Source organism: Numida meleagris, chromosome 1 (assembly GCF_002078875.1).
Source record: "Numida meleagris isolate 19003 breed g44 Domestic line chromosome 1, NumMel1.0, whole genome shotgun sequence".
Taxonomy (NCBI): domain Eukaryota; kingdom Metazoa; phylum Chordata; class Aves; order Galliformes; family Numididae; genus Numida; species Numida meleagris.
Window position 1 is genome coordinate 144,187,686 of NC_034409.1, and position 20,929 is coordinate 144,208,614.

General features: G+C 39.7%; 1 protein-coding gene and 1 non-coding gene across 2 annotated transcripts in view; both read left to right on the forward strand.

The window, feature by feature from the left end:
* Nucleotides 1-9,316, forward strand: part of TGDS (TDP-glucose 4,6-dehydratase) — a 12,239-nt gene extending 2,923 nt beyond the window's left edge. The window contains exons 4-12 of the mRNA XM_021416696.1: nt 365-455; nt 1,426-1,568; nt 2,211-2,309; nt 3,134-3,193; nt 5,243-5,286; nt 5,550-5,715; nt 6,225-6,283; nt 7,742-7,839; nt 8,225-9,316. Of these exons, the coding sequence (XP_021272371.1) occupies nt 365-455; nt 1,426-1,568; nt 2,211-2,309; nt 3,134-3,193; nt 5,243-5,286; nt 5,550-5,715; nt 6,225-6,283; nt 7,742-7,839; nt 8,225-8,325 (861 nt within the window). The 3' untranslated portion in view covers nt 8,326-9,316. The remainder of the gene's footprint in view (nt 1-364; nt 456-1,425; nt 1,569-2,210; nt 2,310-3,133; nt 3,194-5,242; nt 5,287-5,549; nt 5,716-6,224; nt 6,284-7,741; nt 7,840-8,224) is intronic.
* Nucleotides 12,072-12,144, forward strand: TRNAF-GAA. The gene has a single exon. It is a non-coding gene; the product is annotated as a tRNA-Phe (tRNA).

The following is a 20,929-nucleotide window of genomic DNA, read 5'->3' on the forward strand; positions in this document are numbered from 1 at the left end:
CAGGTGGTCTTTTAGACACAGCGTTGGTATAATGGCTCAAACTCAGTTGCTAGCTGTCTTTGTATCTGTGGAGAGCTAAAAGAAAGTATCTAATTATATCTAAAGCTCTGGGTTTCAGTATCTTGTTTACTGTTGGAGGTTATAAATTCCTCTTTTAACTGGACAGTCTTAATTTTCTGTTATTGCTATTGAAGAATAAGCTGAGTAATCCTGTGACTCTATCAGACATGTATTTTGGCTTTGCAGGCTTGTTCTTATTGCAGAACTTTTTCCTGTGCGTGCTTTGCAATGATTTGTTATGTGATGCTTGCTACAAATTGAAGCTTACTATTTATTTAATGTTAATTATTTTTTTCCTGTTTAGGGGGACATCTGTGAACCTCATTTTATAAAACAGCTTTTTGAAACCGAGAAAATTGATATAGTTCTTCATTTTGCGGCCCAAACACATGTAGGTGAGCACTGGAACATGTTTTAGTATTATTTTTGCGTGTATGTTTTGAAGTGGGGTGCTGATGTTTTTCATCTTTTTCATGTTCACATGAAACAGATATACAGTTTGACATCTTCACAGACTACATGATTCAGTCAGGTGGCCTTTTTAACTTAGGGGGTTCACAGCTTTAATGTAAAAACTGCTTTATCTGACTATTGTTTATTTTGATCGTGTGTGTATATGTATTTATTTGCTTACTATATTTTAAATTCTATCTAGACACATGCTAGTGTAGTCATGTCATGTGATGTTATGAAGACAGTTTCCCTTGATTGACTCCAACCATGCGGGGAAAAATTAGAGTGGAAGCTACGAGTGATCGTAGCTCCCTTTAGAGTTCTGCTGGGGATCTAAAAAGCAGCAAAATGAATTCCACGTTGAAGTGCCTACTTAGGATTGTCAGTCTTCTGTAAAACTGTTAATGAGAGGTATCCCTAGCACATTCCTTCCATAATGAGAAGAAGTCATTGAAGAAATCTCCATGAAAATTCTTCCCAGGGTTGTCAACATTGATGTGCATTAAGTCATTAGGTCAGTGGGATGATTCTAAGAATTAAAATGGGTGGTAGTTTATTAACAGTAATAGATATATTGTGTTTTTCAATGATAGTTTACTAAGGAAACTTGGCACTTCATGGTGGAGAGGGGGATTACCTACGCTGCCATTTAACTGAAGCTAATTAACATTATTTCAAATGGACTATTCCTAGATAATTACCTTTTGCTCTGCATTCTGGCCTATTGTTGGGAGCAAGGGTTTTTTTGTCTTTGTGTAAGTGTAGAAAGCATCTTCATGATAATCTTGCTGCCTGATGATCAAACTGGTGGTAAAATCCCTGTTTATATTGCTGCCGTTAATTGTTTTGGTTCAATTGAACACCATGTATTGCTTAAATTTAATCAGAATTGTGTTTTTTTCTTTTCTATAGATCTTTCATTTTGGCGTGCCCTGGAATTCACTTATGTGAATGTTTATGGCACTAATGTACTGGTTGCTGCTGCCCATGAAGCCAATGTGGAGAAGTTTGTCTACGTCAGTACAGATGAAGTATATGGAGGCAGCACTGATCAGGTGACTTTAGAAGCGTGTGGGGGTCTAACTTTTCTTGGCTTCTTTAAACGTGTTATTTTTGATAATACTTAATTAGTACCTGCTTGCAAGTTTGCTTCTGGAAAGCCAAGTATCAAAATTGTCCTGAAGTTTTTCTGTAGCGTGTTTTATATTGAACGTGTTGAATGCGTGCTAGCCAAAGCAGTCAGACTGGTGTCATTAATAACAAGTGAAAACTTCTGAAAGATAGGTACTCCTTGTGAATCATAGTAGAAATTGTTGAAGATATTTTTCCAGGGAGAGGAAAGTAAGTCAAGAAGTAAGTTGGGGTCAACTATTTTCGGAGGCAAAGGTGAGACCAGAACAGTGTCTTTTGTATAAGTGATAGTTATGATAGCCATTTTAGAGTCTGTCCTTATTTCAGGATTCATAGAATCTTCTGAGTTGGAAGGGACCCTTAAAGGTCAGCTAGTACAACTGCCCTGCAGTGAGCAGGGACATGTGCAGCTAGATCAGGTTGCCCAGGGCCTAATGGGAGTGTGAGTTTCTCAGTCTAGTTTGTTTGAATATTTAGGGATGTTTACAGCAGTTGCAACTGTGTCTTTTGTAGCTTGAAGACTTATCTGGACTAAAGCAATTGAGTAATGCAAGTTTTCATTTCAGGAATTTGATGAATCCTCACCAAAATGTCCAACAAATCCCTATGCCTCCTCTAAAGCCGCTGCAGAATGTTTTGTTCAGTCTTATTGGGAAAGGTACCAAGTAAGTTAATGGAAGCTTCAAACTCTCTGAAGCTCATACTCTTACACACATAATGAATGTTTAAAAGAAAAATCAGTAGCAGACAACATGGTGTTACCTCCTTCCTGAATGCTAGTCTTGTAGTTTGGATGAATCAGAGTCCTTCTGCCATTTACTGGTGGAGGTGTACTGCAGGAGGCTTGGGAGGTGGGCGGGCAACTAATTTCAGACTGGAAAATAAACCTGAACTGAAATGTCTAGAATATTTTTTCAAAATGAACGAAGAGAACAATAGCAATTTAAAAATACATAGTGATATGCTAGAAGGACGTCCATTTATAAGTAGAATATTCAAAATGCAAATTGTATTGACTAGTCTTATAAGTGGAAACAAGGTGAAAGAAAAACTATTATTCGAATTTGTTCAGGCAAAACCAGTTTGAGTTTTCAATGCGTTATTCTTTTCATTTTGACATGACATTTTGCAAAGATGTTTTTGATTCTGATATTGATGACTGTGAAACATTTACTTGGAATACAAAAGAGTAAGCAAGTTTTCAGTCAACCAGATGCACGTATGTATGTCCTGTGGTGGGTCCATAAAGGGACTGAGAGATTAGGAACATCTGTCACTCTTGATGCTTCCTTCTACAGACTAAAAAAACCAGAGGCTTTTGCCTAGAAGCAAATGTGGATAGCTTAATTCATTAATATTTGTGAAAACAGTCAGATTTGTGGTGAAGCGCTGCAGGTGTGTCATTATTTATTGACCAGCTAGAAGCCTATAGATTTTTTTACTTATGTATACTTAAAATATGCATGTGATTAAATACTACCTTCTTAAGTTTCCAGTTGTTATCACCCGGAGTAGTAATGTGTATGGACCACACCAGTATCCAGAAAAAGTAAGTTAAGCTTATGCTTTACTCTGTGCTTCAATGTACTATAATTTAAGGTTTTTGTGATGTTCATTCTTAGGAGAAAAAAAGTAACTTTCCAAAAAAGCGTTGTCTTATATTTGTCCATTCTTCTCTGTGATTTTCTATATGCTGATCTCAAAGTAAAACATCCTACCATCAGCACAACATACACAGTTGTTCTGGTTGTCAGTATAACATCACTTAGAGATTTTAAGTTACTTACATCAATTTAACTGCAGTTATTTTATTCTGAACTTGTTCTACTGACAGGATTCCCCTACAAATAACTGAAGTTCATGTTGTACATGTGGTAGTTAGCAATGTTAAATAAGAGGCAACATTTCAGAAAGCCAGTTTGGAGGGAGCTGTGTGTCTGATATAAAGTGGATGTTTGAACCAGTGTGGGGGTAATAGTTAAGATGAACCTTTAGCAGTCAGACATATAGTGAAAAGTAGTAGAAACAGACTTGTGGGTTGGTTTTTGTTTTTTTTGCACATGTCCATGCCAACTTGCAGGGTAAGAACTTAAAAATACTTATTAGTGAGAGTGAGTTGGCTTTGTAGCTAATACCGTGCTATGCTAGTGAATGGAAATAAACTGATGTGTGAAATGGGGCTGTATCTTGTGGTTCTAGTGATGTCTTTTTATTTTTAAACTTGATTTGTTATTTTTTGTTCTTAATCAAGTAAGTGTTTTCGTTATCCGTCTACAATAATGCAGGGAGGTGTTCCTTAAAATACATGTTCACTGATCTGTGTCTTGGGAGATGCCTGACCACAGATTGTCTGATGTTGGGTGTACATTTAGAGGATGTATTGCTATTTGCTTCTTGTCAGCTTATACTCTTCCTCAAGTATTCACTTTCATTACTGTTATAAAAAAAAATTACTAAGAGAAAGGATATTTGGTTCTACCTGTATAATTGCTTCTAAGGTTAGGATATTATGTAAGTTAACAAAATTGAAAATGTTTCTGTGGCTTCAGTTTAAAAACTTGGTTAGGCCAACTGTTGTGAGGCTTTTAGGACATATCTAAGCATGTAGCTGAGCATAGTATGACTGCAGATAACATGCTGAAAGCTGATGCCTATTACTTGACTAGTGGCTATTTACCTTTGTGGAATCATAGAGCCCTTAGAGTTGAAAGAGACCTCTGAAGACCATCTAGTCCAGTCTCTCTGTAGTGAACAGGGACATCCACAGCTAGATCAGGTTGCCCAGGGCCTGATCCAGCCTCACCTTGAAAGTCTCCATGGACATCAACCACATCTCTGGACAACCTGTTCCAGTGCCTCGCCACCCTCACAGTACAAGATTTTTTTTTTTCCTTATATCCAACCTAAATCTACCCTCTTTGAGAATGAAACCATTTCTTCTTAGCAGGGTCTGTGGTGACAGGCTAAGAGTCTTCTCCTTCTTTCCTGTAGCTCCCTTTAGATACTGAAAGGCCACTATCAGGTCATCTTGAAATTCTTTATTGGTTCTCTTTCAAGTTCAGCTATTTTAATGTCTGATACTTCTTCACCATAGGCTTCTTGCTACTTACTGTATGTTTAAACAATGTTCTAAACAGTTGGCAGTAGTCAACCCTATTTTAGGCTCTAGTGCACTTCTGTGTGTGAAAATAATAGCACCATTTTTGTGTGTAAATCATTACGTTTTAAATTTCTGATTTGTAATGGATGACCACAAGGGTAAGTATCTTAACACAAGAGAGGCATCTAATCTTCAAACAAATAAAGTAAAAAACAAACAAACAAACAAAAAAAAAAACAAAACTCCAAACCAGTGAACTGTGAACATCGGGAAAGGCAACTGTGGTGTAAAAAAAATACTCTGCTTACATAGGAAAAAAGAATCCTTGCAGTTTCTATGCTTGATGCATTCTTTGGTTAGATTTAAATTTCAGCTGAAGTTTTAGCTTGAACTATTGAAACAGTCTTATTATTAAAGCACGTAATGTTATGTACTGGTAAAGCAACCTGCTCTTTGCAGAATAACAGCTTCTAAAATATTGTTTTTGTGACTGTTTAGGTTATTCCAAAGTTCATCTCTTTGTTGCAACAGAACAGAAAGTGGTATGTAACTTGTTTTTTTGTTATGTAATTAGTTATCATTTCATATACGTGACACTTATAATTTCTTAATTAAGTTATAAGCTATGAATTACTTGTTTTAGTAGTAGCATATACTTAAAAACCTGCATGTTAGCTGTTTCAGTTGAAGTACTCTCAGGTAAATTCTTACAGTAGAACTGTGTAAAAAATGCATTTTAATAATTTGAGTGCTTCTATTCAGGTATTAAACGTCTTCTGCCTTTTCCTGTTGTGTTTTTTTTAAGCTGTATTCATGGCTCTGGACTTCAGAGAAGGAATTTTCTGTATGCAACTGATGTAGTAGAAGCATTCCTTACTGTCCTGAAGGAGGGGAAGCCAGGTGAAATTTATAACATTGGAACTAATTTCGAGATGTCCATCGTCCAGCTTGCTAAGGAGTTAATCCACTTAGTGAGTAAACAGTTACAATACTTTCCAATGCACATATGAACAGTCCTCTGCTGTAAAAATATTTCTAACTCTGTGAGATAGTTCAGTGCTTGCAGCAGATCTTAGAAGAGATGTGTTAACCTTCCTGTGGCAGGTGTGTTACGTGCAATACAGGCTACCACAGACTGTGTTGCTGCATCGGTTATCCTGTCTGGGACAATAACTGGTGTAATGATTAAAAGCCATTTGTTCTTTTTCATGTTGGCTACTTGAGTTTTTGTCTGAAAATGCGGAAGATTAAAATGTAGCAATTAAATTTTGCATGTTTAGTAAGTGCTGAGGCAGAAGTATTGTTCCAAGTAGTTTTTATAACTTCAGTAGTATGGTTGTTCAGTTCAGACAAAAGACCATTTCTGTTTGGGTTTTTGTTTTTCCTTGACAGAATTAAATCTAGTTTTCAATGTATGTGAAGACTGTGCAGGGTATATTGGGGTGATTTTCTTTAATTTTTTTTCCCCACTTTTTGTCAGATAAAGAAGACCAGTTCAGAATCTGAAATGGAGCACTGGATGGACTATGTCAAAGACAGGTAAGAAAACAGCAAGGTCTATGCAGGAGAGCTCTATCCTGAAGAGTCCAAATACACGGGTTCCCATGTAGTCCACAGCAATGACCCCCAAAAATGGGTGGCTTTTATAAATGCTTTTGCTGAGTGTTTCCATCTTTAATTGCAAGCTTGATTTGGCTCTGTTCTTTTTTTTTTTTTTCAACATTTCATTTCTGCAGCAATGATAAGCTACTGCATACTTCAGATGTGACTCTTTCAGCAGATACGTGACTTCTAATCACTCTAGAGATAGCAGTTAAGGATTCTCAAGGCCCTAATAATACTTACTTTCTGTTCATGTTTGGATAGTTATCAGGCAACTGAGCTGTCTTTAAATATACTATCTTTTTCCTCAAAGGAAGTGTTTTTCAGAATCCTCTCTCAGTGTACCACAGGACTCTGAACAAAAAATTGCCTTTGGCTCACATGATGTGAGAGTTCAATAGGTTTCGTGTAGTTCAGATTAAGGATTGTATTCATGTGTATTGGGCCCTGTCTGCAGATGTTGAGTCGTAAGTGGGCTCATGGGATGCCCAGAGAGGTGGTGGGTGCCCCATCCTTGGAGACAATCAATGTCAGGCTGGATGGGGCTCTGAGCACCCTGGTCTAGCTGTAGGCATCTCTGTTCAGTGCAGGGGAGTTGGACTAAATGACCTTTTAAAGGTCCCTTCCAATTCAAAAGATTCTGTAATTGAGATACCTTACTAATATTTAATTTTGAAAGGCTTAAATCATGATGGTTGCTTGTATTGGAAAAATTAGTTCTGTTTCTCCTTGAGACTATAACATTTTAGAAGCAAACTACTTAACATTTACTGCGTGCTGTGTACTCTGACTAGTCAGTATACTAGTGTCGGTAACGCAGGCATGCTAGACTAAACTACTTAACTGCCAGACTGTAGAAATAAAAATGCGTTCTAGAAGGAAAGCCTTCTGTGTTGAATCTTGCAGTTTGGGATTCTGTATATTCAGTATTACTAAGTTTGTGCAGCTAATGAGCCACTGTGTTAGCCGTGCTTTGGACATCTTTGTACTTCAGATTTTAACACGCTTCAGATCTCTGGCCTTGTGTCGTGATAAATCTGAGAGCACTGCCTTGTTTAGAGACTGTCTAAAGAGCTGCAAGCATGCTGATTTTCATTGACAGTGGTTTGAGATTACTGTTCATTTTTGTGTGGAAACATTAATTTGTATTTATTCTAGTCAATTCCAGGTAGTTGACTGTGCAAACTGAATTGTATTCTTGTAGCTGCACTTGGTTGCTATTTTATTTTGTTTTTTTTTTTTTCTGAAGGTGGTGTAATCCCTTCATGTTGAAGGGAATGCTCAAACCTGAGGCATGCCTAATCATGGCTTAAAGGCAATTTGAAGTTCTGTCTATCTAATTAATGAAAACAGTCTAACCAAATTGTTTTCCTTCTGTGTTTCGTATTTCACCAGACCTACCAATGACCTGAGATACCCAATGAATTCAGAAAAAATGCACAATTTAGGATGGAGACCTAAAGTGCCTTGGAAAGAGGGAATAAAGAAAACAAGTATGTCTAATGGCTTTTACACTAATAGGTTTGGAAGTTAGGGGAGGAGGAAAGGGAGAGGGGAAGAAATGATTCTGTAGGCTAATTAATGAAACTAAAGGGAATGTATTTATCACTTCATTTTTACATAAATTAGCTTCTTTTAAAACTGATTTTTTTAAAAATATTTAAGTAGCATAAGATATTCTAGCACTAAAAATTCCAGTAAGTCTTGAATAAATTTTATAATTTATAAGGACTAAAACTAGGTTTTTGGGACCTCACAGGTAAAAAATTTTGTATAAGTAGCTGTTACTCTGTTGTTAGTCTTGTAATATCTGTGAAATACTTGTATGTCCTTTTAATCTTTGTTCAACTTGATTCACCAACATTCTTTTCCTATTAGTTGAATGGTACAAGGAAAACTTTCACAACTGGAAGAATGCAGAGAGAGCTTTGGAGCCCTTTCCTGTGACAGAGCCATTTGCACAACTTAATGTTCCATAAGGTGGCAGGCAGCCCAAAGGAGTCTATTCTACCTCGTACAGTCTTTTCTTCAAAGCCTGCAATCAAGTGACCACACTGAACTCTTAACATATTCAAGATAACGTGAGCCATGATGAATACAGAACTGTAATAGAGCGAAACTTTGAGAGGGTTCAGCACTTTATAAGTTTAATTCATTAACTTCAGCTTTTGGTGCAATATTATATCTTCACTAGGTATAGATAATTTTGAGTATTCTACAGAGTGAAGAATTTTATAATGCTAAAAATTAGAGTAACAGATGTCAGATCTTCCTTATTCATTTGGAATAAGAAGATTATGATTACTATGTTTGGGATTCCAGTGAATGATTATATTCACAAATATATTTAGCTCTGAAGTTTTTCATCTGCGTTAGTTTATTTTTACAGTGTAATGTGTGTTTTCTCACTTTGAACAGTTCTATTTTAAATCAATGGGAAAACATAACTGTTTTCTAGAGAATATACATCAGTTGATAAAAGCAAGTATGGCACCCATATGGTTCACAGTTCTTCATTGTTGCACTATTATCTTGAGTAGATGACCAATTGAACTGTTAGCTGTTCTAATGCTCAGTTTTCAATGAAGTGGAGGTAGAAAAGGTGTCAAGAAAACATCTGCTCTTACTGAGATTTCTGCACTCCTTTCTTAAACTTTGCTTCAGTGTCTTAGATGTCATCTGTTTACTGTATTATGGCTTTTTACTTTAATTGTAACAAACTCGAAGTACTGTAACACAGTTAACATTCCAGTAATGTAGCTTTCTGTGATACGAAGGCAATTTATTGAGGAGAATTTTAAACCCTTCATTTGAATTATGGATTGGCACACCTTTTTCAACGCTGTTTCACTTTTTGTGGCAAATTTTAAAGATGTAACAATACATGAGTTTTAATGTAAAATTTCAGAAGGAACTTCAGTTCTGGAAATCTATCAATAAATCTTTTTCAAATGTGGTTTGTTGATGTAAGTTACAGTGTAACTGGTTTCACTTAATTGGGTGAATAAGCTGAGCTAGTGCATACCAGCTGGAAAAGTAGATTATTTCTGTGTCTTAAGGAGAAGGGTGTTCACTTGTTTGATATTTGAGATGAGATATGCAAATAGAGAAACTCTTCTTGCTTTTATCAGTGCACGTAAGTATTTAACACAGTTCCGGAAGCTTATGCTATGTGGAGCTGTGAAAGTGTAGGGTTAAGATGCTAGGGCGCTCTAGTCTCTGAAGTGATCTCTTGATGCAAGTTGAAATTGTTGTAAATTCTAACGTCTCTCAGAAATTAACAATCAAAACAAGTATATGCAGAAGTGTTTTCCTTATGCAGGAGGAATAGAGTTTGAGGTATTTACCTTAACTTTGCATGTGCCAGAGTTTTGGGAGTAACTGAACCCTTAAATAGTACCCCTGACTCTGCTGATAGGAACATTGCAAGTCTGAAGGCAGCACTACCAATTGCATCACACTTCCTGTGTGTTCTATGGTGCTGTTGATAAAGTGCTACTGTTGGTTGATAAGAATTGCCTTAAGGCTGAGTAGTGAGCTTTCTAGACTTGACTATTACACCAAAATGTATTCTAAAGCCTAGGAACATGTTGTATCTGCAACATGGTGGGATAATAATGCCTTGCTAGACTGCATTGCACTTAGACTTCTTTGGGTTTCTGCTGCTTGGTTTCGTAGTCAAAATCTTCACTTGGGAATTAAAATTACAGCTCTTAAAATATACTGGTCTGCTAGAATATTTGGCATACTGGGTACGTACCCTTGTACCAATGAGATTTAAGCATGTCATTATCAAACACGCATCAATTCAAACATGACATTCATGTATTTTCTTAATATTGATATTTTCCCGAGAGACAGCTTCCTTACAATGTGCAGTGTTACTTCTCCACCTGACCATTTTGTGTCTTACAGAAGTCACTAAGAGAAATAGCTGGAGTATCGCAAAGGTACATTTCAGCTACGTTCATTCTTACTATGGCAGGTAGTGTGGTAGTGTGGCTGAACTGCAGTGGGAAAACATGTATTTCTTTTCCTACTTAGCTCATTGTTATTATTTATTATTTAAATCTCTGAGCTACTCTGATGCTGTAGGTCAGGTTGCCTTAGCAAGTGAGTTTTCTGATAGGAGCACTCATTCCTCATGGAGAAGACTTTACTCCTAAAGAAAACTGCTTGTTTCGCTGCCAACCTTCTGTCTTCTGCTGTAGGAAGAAAATGACAAAGGATCAGCTAGTGAACTGTTAATGTAGGGAACTGTAATGCTCTAGGGTTATGCCTCACTTTTTCCTTAGGAGATAGGAAGAAGGAAAAGGCAGTTATGTAAAATTCTGTGAGCCCAGTAGCTTTTCAGTCTGCTTTTCTCAAGGTTTGAATCGCTGTGAAGCTGAAGTTACCCTAATATGAAAATAAATGGGGTTGGTGTCTATATCGCTTAAATGGGTGAAGTTTCTAAAGGACAAAGGCTGGCCTTTGAAAGAGGAATTCTGTCCCAGATGAGAGGCTCAGACTTGAGAAATGATTTAACTGTCTATTCTGCATCTGTGTGGGGTTACTGTTGTGGGAGGGATTAGATCTTTAGCAAGCAACTCTGAAATCCCGTGGACTTTTAAATGTGTGCACTGGGGGGGAAATCAGTGTTGCTACTGCATTGTCTTAATACGCAAAGCCTGCAGATCTCTTGCAAGCAGCAGTGGAAGATAGGTGAAGGAGGCACCTGAGGAAGCGCCATCTGCATCATCCCACTTGCTGTGGCAATGATGGCCTGCGGGGCCGGGGCCTGGGGGTGAGCCCCAGTTTGTGGGATGGAGATGACACTTGCTCTCTTAGAAGTTCTGTCTCTTTTGACCTTTCTGCTTGCTTTAAGCCCTTTGGCTTTCAGATCCCACTTGTGGTTGAGGCTGGTTTACATTCTAAATATGGTGTAAAAAATGATGGATGAAAAAATGGCTTTTCTTAGTTCTTCCTGTTCCAGTGCTCACAAGTTCATCTGCACAATCATGAGGCTGTGTTGGTGGCACTGAGAGCAGACACGCTCATTAAGTGACTACATTCACTGTTTCGAAGTAAAGCAATTGCTGTGCTGGAAAACCATGGGGTGAGGAGATGCGTGGGAGCCATGCTCCCTTGTTGTCCACATTTCCTCCCACACAGCAGAGGGAGCGTGAGCAAGGGACATCCTCACAGACAGGTCGGGCTGCAGTCATGGGATGTGGAATAAATGCCCAGCTGTGGGAATAAGCTAGTTTTTGTTATAAATACGCTTGGCAGGTTTGTAGACACAGCTTTCCTTACGGGTGTGTCCCTAAGCAAGAGCACTGCAGAATGAGGCTGGGTGCCCTCTTTGTGTGCAGGTATGCCAGCTCTGTGTGGGATTGGTCAGACTTCAGAGCACTGTTCTTGAAAGCTCAGAGACATAAACACTGATGATTTAATGCTCTTGAATCCTGTGGGGTGTTCTAGTTTTTTCTATCCCCAAGTAATCTAGGGAGCTGCAGGCAAATTCTTCTGAGCAGAAATGCATGCAGGTATTCCTATCATCTTGCGTTAACACTGTGTTAAGGCACAGTTTTACTCGCAGAGACCTGTCGTCGTTTGAGGTGTGCCTGGTAGCACAGGGCAACCGACAGTGTTCTCTCTACCTGAAGAAGACCCTGACACATCAACCAGATGAACTGTGGAGAAGAATGTATTTGGGGCGCTCCTGAGAACAAGGTCGACGTGAGCCGAAATAGCTCAGTTGGGAGAGCGTTAGACTGAAGATCTAAAGGTCCCTGGTTCGATCCCGGGTTTCGGCAAGCTATTTTTTTTTTTTTTTTCCCTCCGCTCTCCAGATACCCTGGAGGCATCTGCCGACCGAGGGTGTTCCCGCGCCCACAGCCCACAGGACGCCCCGGCTGCCGCCCGCCGCGCTCCCCTCAAGGTTAGGGGCCTCTCTCCCCTCACGCTTCGAAACAGCGGCCGTGGAGTCCGAGCGCGCAGCAGCGCCCTCTGCCGGCAGCCGCCTGAAACTACAGCAGCGCTGAATGTAAGCAGTCTGCGCGGACTGTCCACCCAACTCCCGCTTATTTTTTTTGGAGCCAGTCGTTCGGATTTTTCTGAAGCTTATTTGTAAGGCTGGCATCTATTTTTTCGGCGAAAAACATCCGTTAGTTCCCTAGATAAGCTGTTGCAACTGAGATGTATCCCTTCCTTTGAGTCTATTAGATGGTTGCTGTGAGTGCTGTTAAACCTTTTCTCTGTTACGTTTCTTGTGGCCTTTTTCATATGCTGATTCTGTGACAATACACACACAGGTCTCTCAGCGTTGGCGTTATCGGTGCAAAACACAGGAGTAGCTCAGCTCCTTGCTGCTAAGGAGCCATCTTGTACCTGTGCAAGAAGGGCATCGCTGCCCGCCTCCTCCCTTTGCCAGAACATCACACCAACCGTGTCACCGAACTGCCTGTCCAATGTAAGGAGCACTCTCCGCTGATGGGTACCTGGTTAGCACTTACACCCTTACTTGATAAGGCAGGAAAGTGCTTATAACTGCTTATATCGCTGTTTTGCCTAAAGATTCTTTGAAGCCTTTTTCGCTCGTTTGATATTATTTCATCTTACGTGCCACAGCAGTTGCCTCCTCAGAGATTTTGTGGAGTTGAACAGAAACTCTGAGAGACCCTGCAGTGCTGAGAGTGACCGCCATGGGGATGCTGTAAGAGGATCCAGTTCTTGTTTGTTGTGGGATTTGGATAGTGTGCACAGAATAAGGCTGCAGGCCTCAGCTGGGAGAAGTGGATAAAATTGAGAGAACCTTAATTCTGGTATTTCTAAATTCCTGGGTGATTTTGCAGGCCGTTTGCTGCTTCCTGGTGTGATTTGGCAGATTCTGAGAAAATAACCCCGAGTGTTGTTGCTTTATTGCTTTTATATCACACTGTTTTCAGGCATTTTTTGTTCAACTTTATCTGCTTTACACCACCTTCTTGCTAGCATTGGTGGTTTCCAGGTTTCTTCTTGCCAGTGAATGTCTTTATTTCCATTTATTTTTTCTGTTAGCTTGTCTGCCCTGATAAGAAGAAGACACAGACTACTTTCATGTTGGTTCAATGAAACCTTTATTTCTAACCAGAAGGATCCTTCTGTACTACTGGGAAACTTCTCTGCTACTACAGGCGTGGCTACATTTTTAAGTGACTGTCGAATACTGAAGTTGATACCTCACATGGATTCAAAGGAAAATCACGATTTGCAGTGCTGTTTCAGTCTGATTCGGATACCCAAAATCTGTGGGATTTGGATCCTCTGCTTTGTCCATGACCATCCTCAGCTACCGAATCTTTGGTTTAGTGAACGGAAACTGGAGCAGTGTTGTGCAGACGAGATGCTCCTTCTCCTCCCTCCTCCCCCCAGACTTCTGCATTAGCCTCCTCTAGTAAGTCCAGGCCTTGTCCGTGTGGGCAGCTGCCCGCCTGGTGCTTGCTATTGCCTTGGCTGCCTCTCTGTGGCAAGTAAATGTTACTCCTACATGTCGTAAAATTTCCTCTCCTTAGACTGACCATCAGTTTGTTAGAAAAGATTTGTATCTACCTGTCTCTTGACTTTGTCGCCTGTGCTATTTACAGACATCCATTAAATCTCATTTAGATATGCAGTATGATCAATACAAGGGATTTAAAAAACACGAGTCAGGACTCTTGCTGAGTTTTAAGGTTTTTCTTCCTTATACTTGTCATCTGTCTGTTATCTGATCTTATAAAAAAGAACTAGATGTGTGTTTTGCAATTTTCTGGGGAAAAATACATTTAAAAAGAAAAAAAAAATCCACCTGATTATGCACTTCTAGAATCTAGCACTCTCCATTCAATCTGTTTTTTTTTTTGCTTTGAGGTAGCAAGTTAGAAAAGCTCTATCTGTCTGAGTTCAGCTCAGGAGCCCCATGGAAGGAAGCCTTTTCTGATCCAGCTCCTCGGGAGTTTTGATGTTCCCTCAGCCCATCTATGCATCTCAGGGCTCCTGCTTTGTGCTTTGGTAGTAACGCAGAATTCATATTCCACAGTAATGTTGGAATATAGAATTTATAGTATAGATTAGCAGACAGATTTGGGGCAGTTGTGAACTTTTAACCATCAGTCCCACTGTGCTTATCAGTGTTATCTTTATTCCTCAGTGAACCTCAGGGGAAACAGTGTATTTTTGTTTGGATGTACGTGTATCTGCTGGCATGAAGCAAGGGCACATTCATTGCTTTGACTGGCAGTGTTCCTGAGGGCGAGCCCACATGGTATGGGGGATGAATATCTTTTGTTTCATATTTTCAGTTAGGAGAAGTAGTAACTTGAGTATCTTGAATAAAAATAGTGAGAGAAGAGTATCTTCTAGAGCTGGCTCTAAGGCTAATGTAAGGTCAAGGTTTTAGAGATTTCTGATGTTATTTCAGGTACTGCATTTGCACTGTCTTTCAAATTCTTCTATTAATGTTGTACAGAGCCAGACCTGGATTTTCTGTCCTTATATTTATTTCTCTATGACTGGGACAATTTCTTGCACTGCTGAATGGCAGACACCGTTCCCAGATGTGTTCAATAAACATTTATATGTTTTATTGAGGGACATGATTTAGTGGGAAATATTGGTGATAGGTGAACGGTTGGACTGGATGATCTTGGAGGTCTTTTCCAACCTTGGTAATTCAATGAGGGCCTCTGCCTTACCCCTTTTATTCTGCACATGAGCTCTTTGGCTCACATCTTCCTGACTGTGTGCTGAAGGATGAGCCACAAAGGCAGCCTGTGTGCCAGCCAGACTGCTGGCTTCCTGTGGGTTTTGCACAGGGAGAGCTCCACATATGTCCAATCTAGTATATTGAAATAACTCTCATTTAACTTCACATTTTGTCAGCCAGCATGTATCTACTCTATGTAAATCAGGTTGTCTCTTACCACGGCTGTATACAGTGGGATTGATCTCACTTCACTTCAGACAGTTAAAAGTTTAGTGTCTGAGTTTGTGTTAGTCACCCTTGCCACCTCTGATGATCAAGGCAGAGAAATTAGGACAGAGATGGGTCATTCGGCTCTCCATGATGCCTGTCTGAGAATGGGATAGGTCATCCTGAAGAGCTGGATTGGGAACCACACAGTAACTGAGATTTTATTCTTTACCTCCTAGATGCCCAAGTTCATTAAGCAAATCCTATTCTATGACTGCCTTGAGAGTTAGTCCAGTTTAGAAGCTGATGGAATAGTTCAAGTGGACAGGCGGTGTCTACAGCTGTGGTGCAGATGTAGTGGTGATCTTGAGTAGTAGATCTCCTTGACTTTATTTACACATCCTTTGTCAGCTGACGATGCTGAGATTAGTGGTATTCCTTACTAAGGATGGTTTTGTCTACCAGTCAGTACTGTATTTATTTAAACTGTAAGTAGCTTAATCTTTCATTCCTATTCCTTCATAGAACCATAGAGTCACCAAGGTTCCCAAAGACCTCTAAAATCATCCTGTCCAAACGGCCACCTACCACCAATATTTCCCCACTAAACCATTTCACTTAGTGCCACATCTACACATTTTTTGAACACCTCCAGGGACAGTGACAGCCACCTCCCTGAGCAGCCTGTTCCAGGGCCTGACCACTCTTCTGGAGAACAAATTTTTCCTTATATAAAACTTGAGGCCATTCCCTCTAGTCCTGTCACTAGTTATGCAGGAGAAGACTTCAATCCTCACCTTGCCACAATCTGTACATTGTAAATCCTGCATCTGATGTGCAATGGAAAAAATTTATCTACTTGGATATAAAATGACATGTTACATTGTTAGGCGAATGATGATATTGCTTCCTGATCTCTGAAGAGTTTTCTCAGACACGCTAAATGAGGGAATAAGGCAGAAGATGACAAATTTTGGAAAGGAAATGGAAATGCTCATTATCTCTGACAAAAAATGAATAGAACTACACACAGGCAATACATGACTTCGAGTGTAAAAGTGTATCAGCAGTTTTAAAATTAGATTTATTTAAGGCTGTGGAAACAGTTGTCACACACACTGACTGTACTAAAGCACTGTATGATTGTAGGATCTTTCTAAACAAACTGTATATATACACATGCTTCAGCTATCATATGCACTTGGAGAGGTAAGAAGCAAAGCGTAATTAAACTTGGAACTTGCGAAGTGGATGTATTTAAGTAGTGATTTCCCCTTGCATTCTTCTCCTGACTTGTGGGAGTGAAGTTTAGCTGAACTGCAAGGCCCAGCGAGGAATCAGTGGGAACCCAGACGGGACTCATCTGTCTAAACATAGATCTTTAATGTGTATTGAGTACCGCTGAACCCTAGGCTCCCCTTACAATAAATAAATGAAGAAGGTTATGCCTTTGTGCTATGCAATACATTCTGTCCTAACGTGAGCACAGAAAACAAGCCAAGTGAATTGCACCCTAAAAGCAGCTATTTCTCTCCATTAAGAGAGGAACCTGTAGAGGGAGCCTTTGGTGACCAGTTAAATGTAGATTTCAGTGATCAATAGATGTCTAACATTAGATGAGATAAATTTCATCCTCTGTCACCTGGAAGCCTGCTGATAAAGCAGATTGATGAGAGATTGATGAGTGGAATTCACAATGCAGGGAAAGCCTGAGCAATCCACAGTCTGATGGCACATGAGCACAGAAGCCCAATTGCTGCTGAGAAAAGGAAACTCGCCTAAGACTGTTAAACTGTCTTTAACTCAAGATGAAATCATGGCTTGAAATCTTGTCTATTTGATGCGAGGCCTGGCCAGGTTACTCTTCTCTGAGCTGCTTTTTTTCTAACACTATATGAATATGCCGTGGCACGTAGATTGATTTTCAGTGAGGCTTCTAAAGGAAATGAAGTCTGTAAATTAGAAAGGAACTGGATAAATAATGTAAATATGAGAAAGTGGGAGCTGATGAGGCTGTCTGTATGAAGAAGCGTTTTGTGCAAGGGCGGGATCATGAGATCTCCAGAGCTGTTCTGCATGCCCGAACTTTGGCCTCATTCTCCTGACTGCTGGACGTGGTGAAAAAGGGTAAGGCTGTGAAAGGGCAGTGATCTGTGGGGGAGGAAGAAGAGAGGACATAAATCAATGAGAGCCTGTGTATGCGTACAGGAAGGGAAAAGCAGATTGGGGTGCAAGGAGAAAGAAAAGTAGGGAGAAAAGATTCAAGAGAGTCTACTTTTAGGAGGGTCAGAGAGAACAGAGATAAGCAGTGAAGTAATGAAAGATAAAGGATTCATAATGAAGAAAAAGATGCATAATAGAGGTATCCTGCTCTTGAATTGGCTTCCACCTTTTATATTAAGTAGCTTTTCTTCAGATACTGTCCAGTGAGACTCTCAGAAGTATTCAAGCAATACGTACCTAGTGGCAGTATTGGAAAGCTGCCTTAGGTCAAACTTCTTGCTCTACAAAATCTAGAGTACGTAAACTGACAACAGTTCAAGTCAGCAGCCAAAATATTTATGTCACTTAAAACATGAACCAAGAGTTGGGTTTGATGTATGTATTGGCTAAAGATTAGCCTGAATTGATGTCCATTCAAAACAGTCTGAGCATGTCTGTTTTCATGTTGTATGTAAGTAAAACATGTGTTGCGTGATTTTTGGGGCAATGAAAGATATGCTAAGGTATTATAAGTTGAGTTTTTTGCTCACCAGTGAATGGGAATTTCAAATTGCAGCTGTTCTGCAATGGTAATTCATGATCAAAGAATGATCTGGCATGGAGAGAGGACAATAAGTCTTGACTGCAGAATCACAGAATTGTAGGGGCTGGAAGGGACCTCTAGAGATCATCGAGTCCAACCCCCTGCCAAAGAAGGCTCCCTAGACCAGGTTGCACAGGTAGGCGTCCAGGTGGGTCTTGAATGTCTCCAGAGAAGGAGAATCCACAACCTCCCTGGGCAGCCTGTTCCAGTGCTCCATCACCCTCACTGTGAAGAATCTCCTTCGCACATTGGTGCAGAACTTCCTATGCTCAAGTTTATGGCCATTTCCCCTTGTCCTGTCCCCACAGACCACTGAAAAGAGGTTGGCCATGTCCCTTTGACTCCCACACTTAAGATATTTATAAATATTAATAAGATCCCCTATTTTACAATGGCTGAAAGTGTGAGTGCCAGAGACAGAACTCCAGGTAAGGGAGTGAAGTTTTCCTTGCTTGAGGAGATAAGAAATGCTGCAGCATTGTGCTGTAGCAATTCTGGAGTGGAGTGCTCAGGGGCCACCTTCGGCTTACAGTGGTAGGGTTTTGTCAGTGCATCGTTCCTTAAATCTCTTTATGTTTAACCACAACTGTGTATTTAAATTACCTCTGGAAGTACAATAAAAGTTCCCAACACTGATAAATACTTTTCGTCCATGTTTGTAATTTTTTCCATAGAACTAGAATCTATTCGTATTCAGATTATGTTTATGACAATGTAAACGTCCCTAAACTAAGATAAAGACTTGGCAGAACAAAGAGTCAGAGGTGTAATATTTTCTTCAAAGGAAAGAAAAATATTCACGAGGGCAGACAATTCTAGAAGCATTCATCATTTTTGCATGCTCAGCTTGAGGATACTGAAGATTCACTTAAGTGAGTGTGTTTCCATCTTAAGATATGGTATCTTGGTTTTATTCTTTTCCATATAAAATTGATTTTGTTGATGGAGCATATTCTTGAGTTTTGGTCCTCCTGCCTCTTTTCTTTTCACTTTCACCTTGATCCTTTCCTTCTTGCAGCTTTCTGTATAGAATGATCTTTCTACTTATCTCCAGAATTATCACTGCTCATTATGAATAATCATATGGTTTATTCTTTCAGTTGAATATATTGAATGTTTTATTTTGGACAAAATTCCTTCAAAAATTCCAAAGGCTGAATACTTTTCTGGCTTGACACTAATCTGTGCCTGAGTACAGTAGGAGGAGCCTGAGAAACAATACTCTCATTAACAAAAACATGGGAACCAAATGCCTACGTTACAGATCAGGAACTCTATAGTGCTCCTGTGAGTTGTGTGTAGAGATTTTTTGCCTGCTGTACCTTTGAGTATTCTGTTTCTTTATTCTTTCCCTTGAAAAAAATTAACAAAAAAAATTAAGCACCAAGATGATTAGGTACCCATACGGATCTTAGACAAGAGGGTGAGAAGTTTGATCTTACGGATGAATCTGGGCATTAATACAGACTGTCAGGTAGCTGAAATACTGTGTTTATTTATTACTCTACTGCAAAGCCTAAATATTTCAGCTAATCAATTTACCACAATTCCAGTTATGATAGCCTGACCCCGGTATTTCACAAGAGCAGACAAAACAGTGTGATTGCAGTTTGAGTCTCCAAGGCATCAGCCGTGGCTCATGTGCTCATGTTAGTTGTTTGAAAGGTTCTTTGATAGCTGTAGAGTAGCAGCTCTCGTCAGCAGTGCCAGTACACAGAGATACTCATTTTCAAGAGACAGGAAAACCCCGTAGTAAATAAAAAGTCATTCAACATGCTGTTGTAAAATTGGTATAGTGTTAATATTGTGTAGCCCTAATAATGGCTCCTTTATTTAACCAAATAGCTAAGGGGAAGGTGTGGTAAGTTCTGGATAGTGAAGGACAACTATCTTTTTGAAATGTTGCTCAGGAGACACTATGTGTCATGCTGTGGGATCGACAGGCTTGGAGCAGACACTGACGTGGTGTGGGAGGTGTCCATCTGTCTGTCTATCCAAGTGTTCTCACATCTAGGGCCCCGAGGACTAAGGACCAAAGCCTAACACTACATCTATTCTGCATACCTTACTGTGTTGCCAGCTTTGTAAAATTACATAGTCGTGATGGAAGGAACTAATCATAAGAAAAATTACATGCCACTCTTCTACTCATGCTTTTCTTTCCCCTGCTAACAAATCTCCATCGTGTCATCTGTCTGCTATTCCTTTTCTCCATACTCTTATCCAACTTCTCCAAAAGTTACTTATTTCTCCTACTTGCACTGTTAATTGCAGTAATGTGGTGTGTTGGTAACTTCGTCTCAAGACTTTGCCTAACCTAGGTTCAAGGACTGATCTTTCCCAAACCAGAGGTTTTTTCAGGTGCTGAGTAGTATAGGAAGGGGCATAATTCAGACTGTTTTTGAGTTAGTGCTTCCATTTGTAATTTCTGAGCTTCTTCAACATGTTTTTCTGACAGTTAGTCTTGTTTTCCACCTTATTTTGCATGTTGTGTCAAGGGCAGCACCAGGCAAAAGCTCCCTTAGGATTGAATCCTAAGGGAGATGAGTTTAAACCCTTTTTGTATTTTAGGGATCAGCCTCTTTTCCTAGGTAACTAGTGATAGGATGAGAGGTGATGGCATCAAGTTGCACCAGGAGAGGTTCAGGTTGGATATTAGGAAGAATTTTTCTCAGAAAGAGTGGTGAGGCACTGCCCAGGGAGGTGGTGGAATCACCGTCCCTGGAGGTGTTCAAGAAATGTGTAGATGTGACACTGAGGGATGTGGTTAATGAGCTTGGTGGGGATGGGTTGGTGACTGGACAAGATGATCTCAGAAGTCTTCAGCCTCTTCCTTTATTTTGATTGAATAGTTTTATTCTTT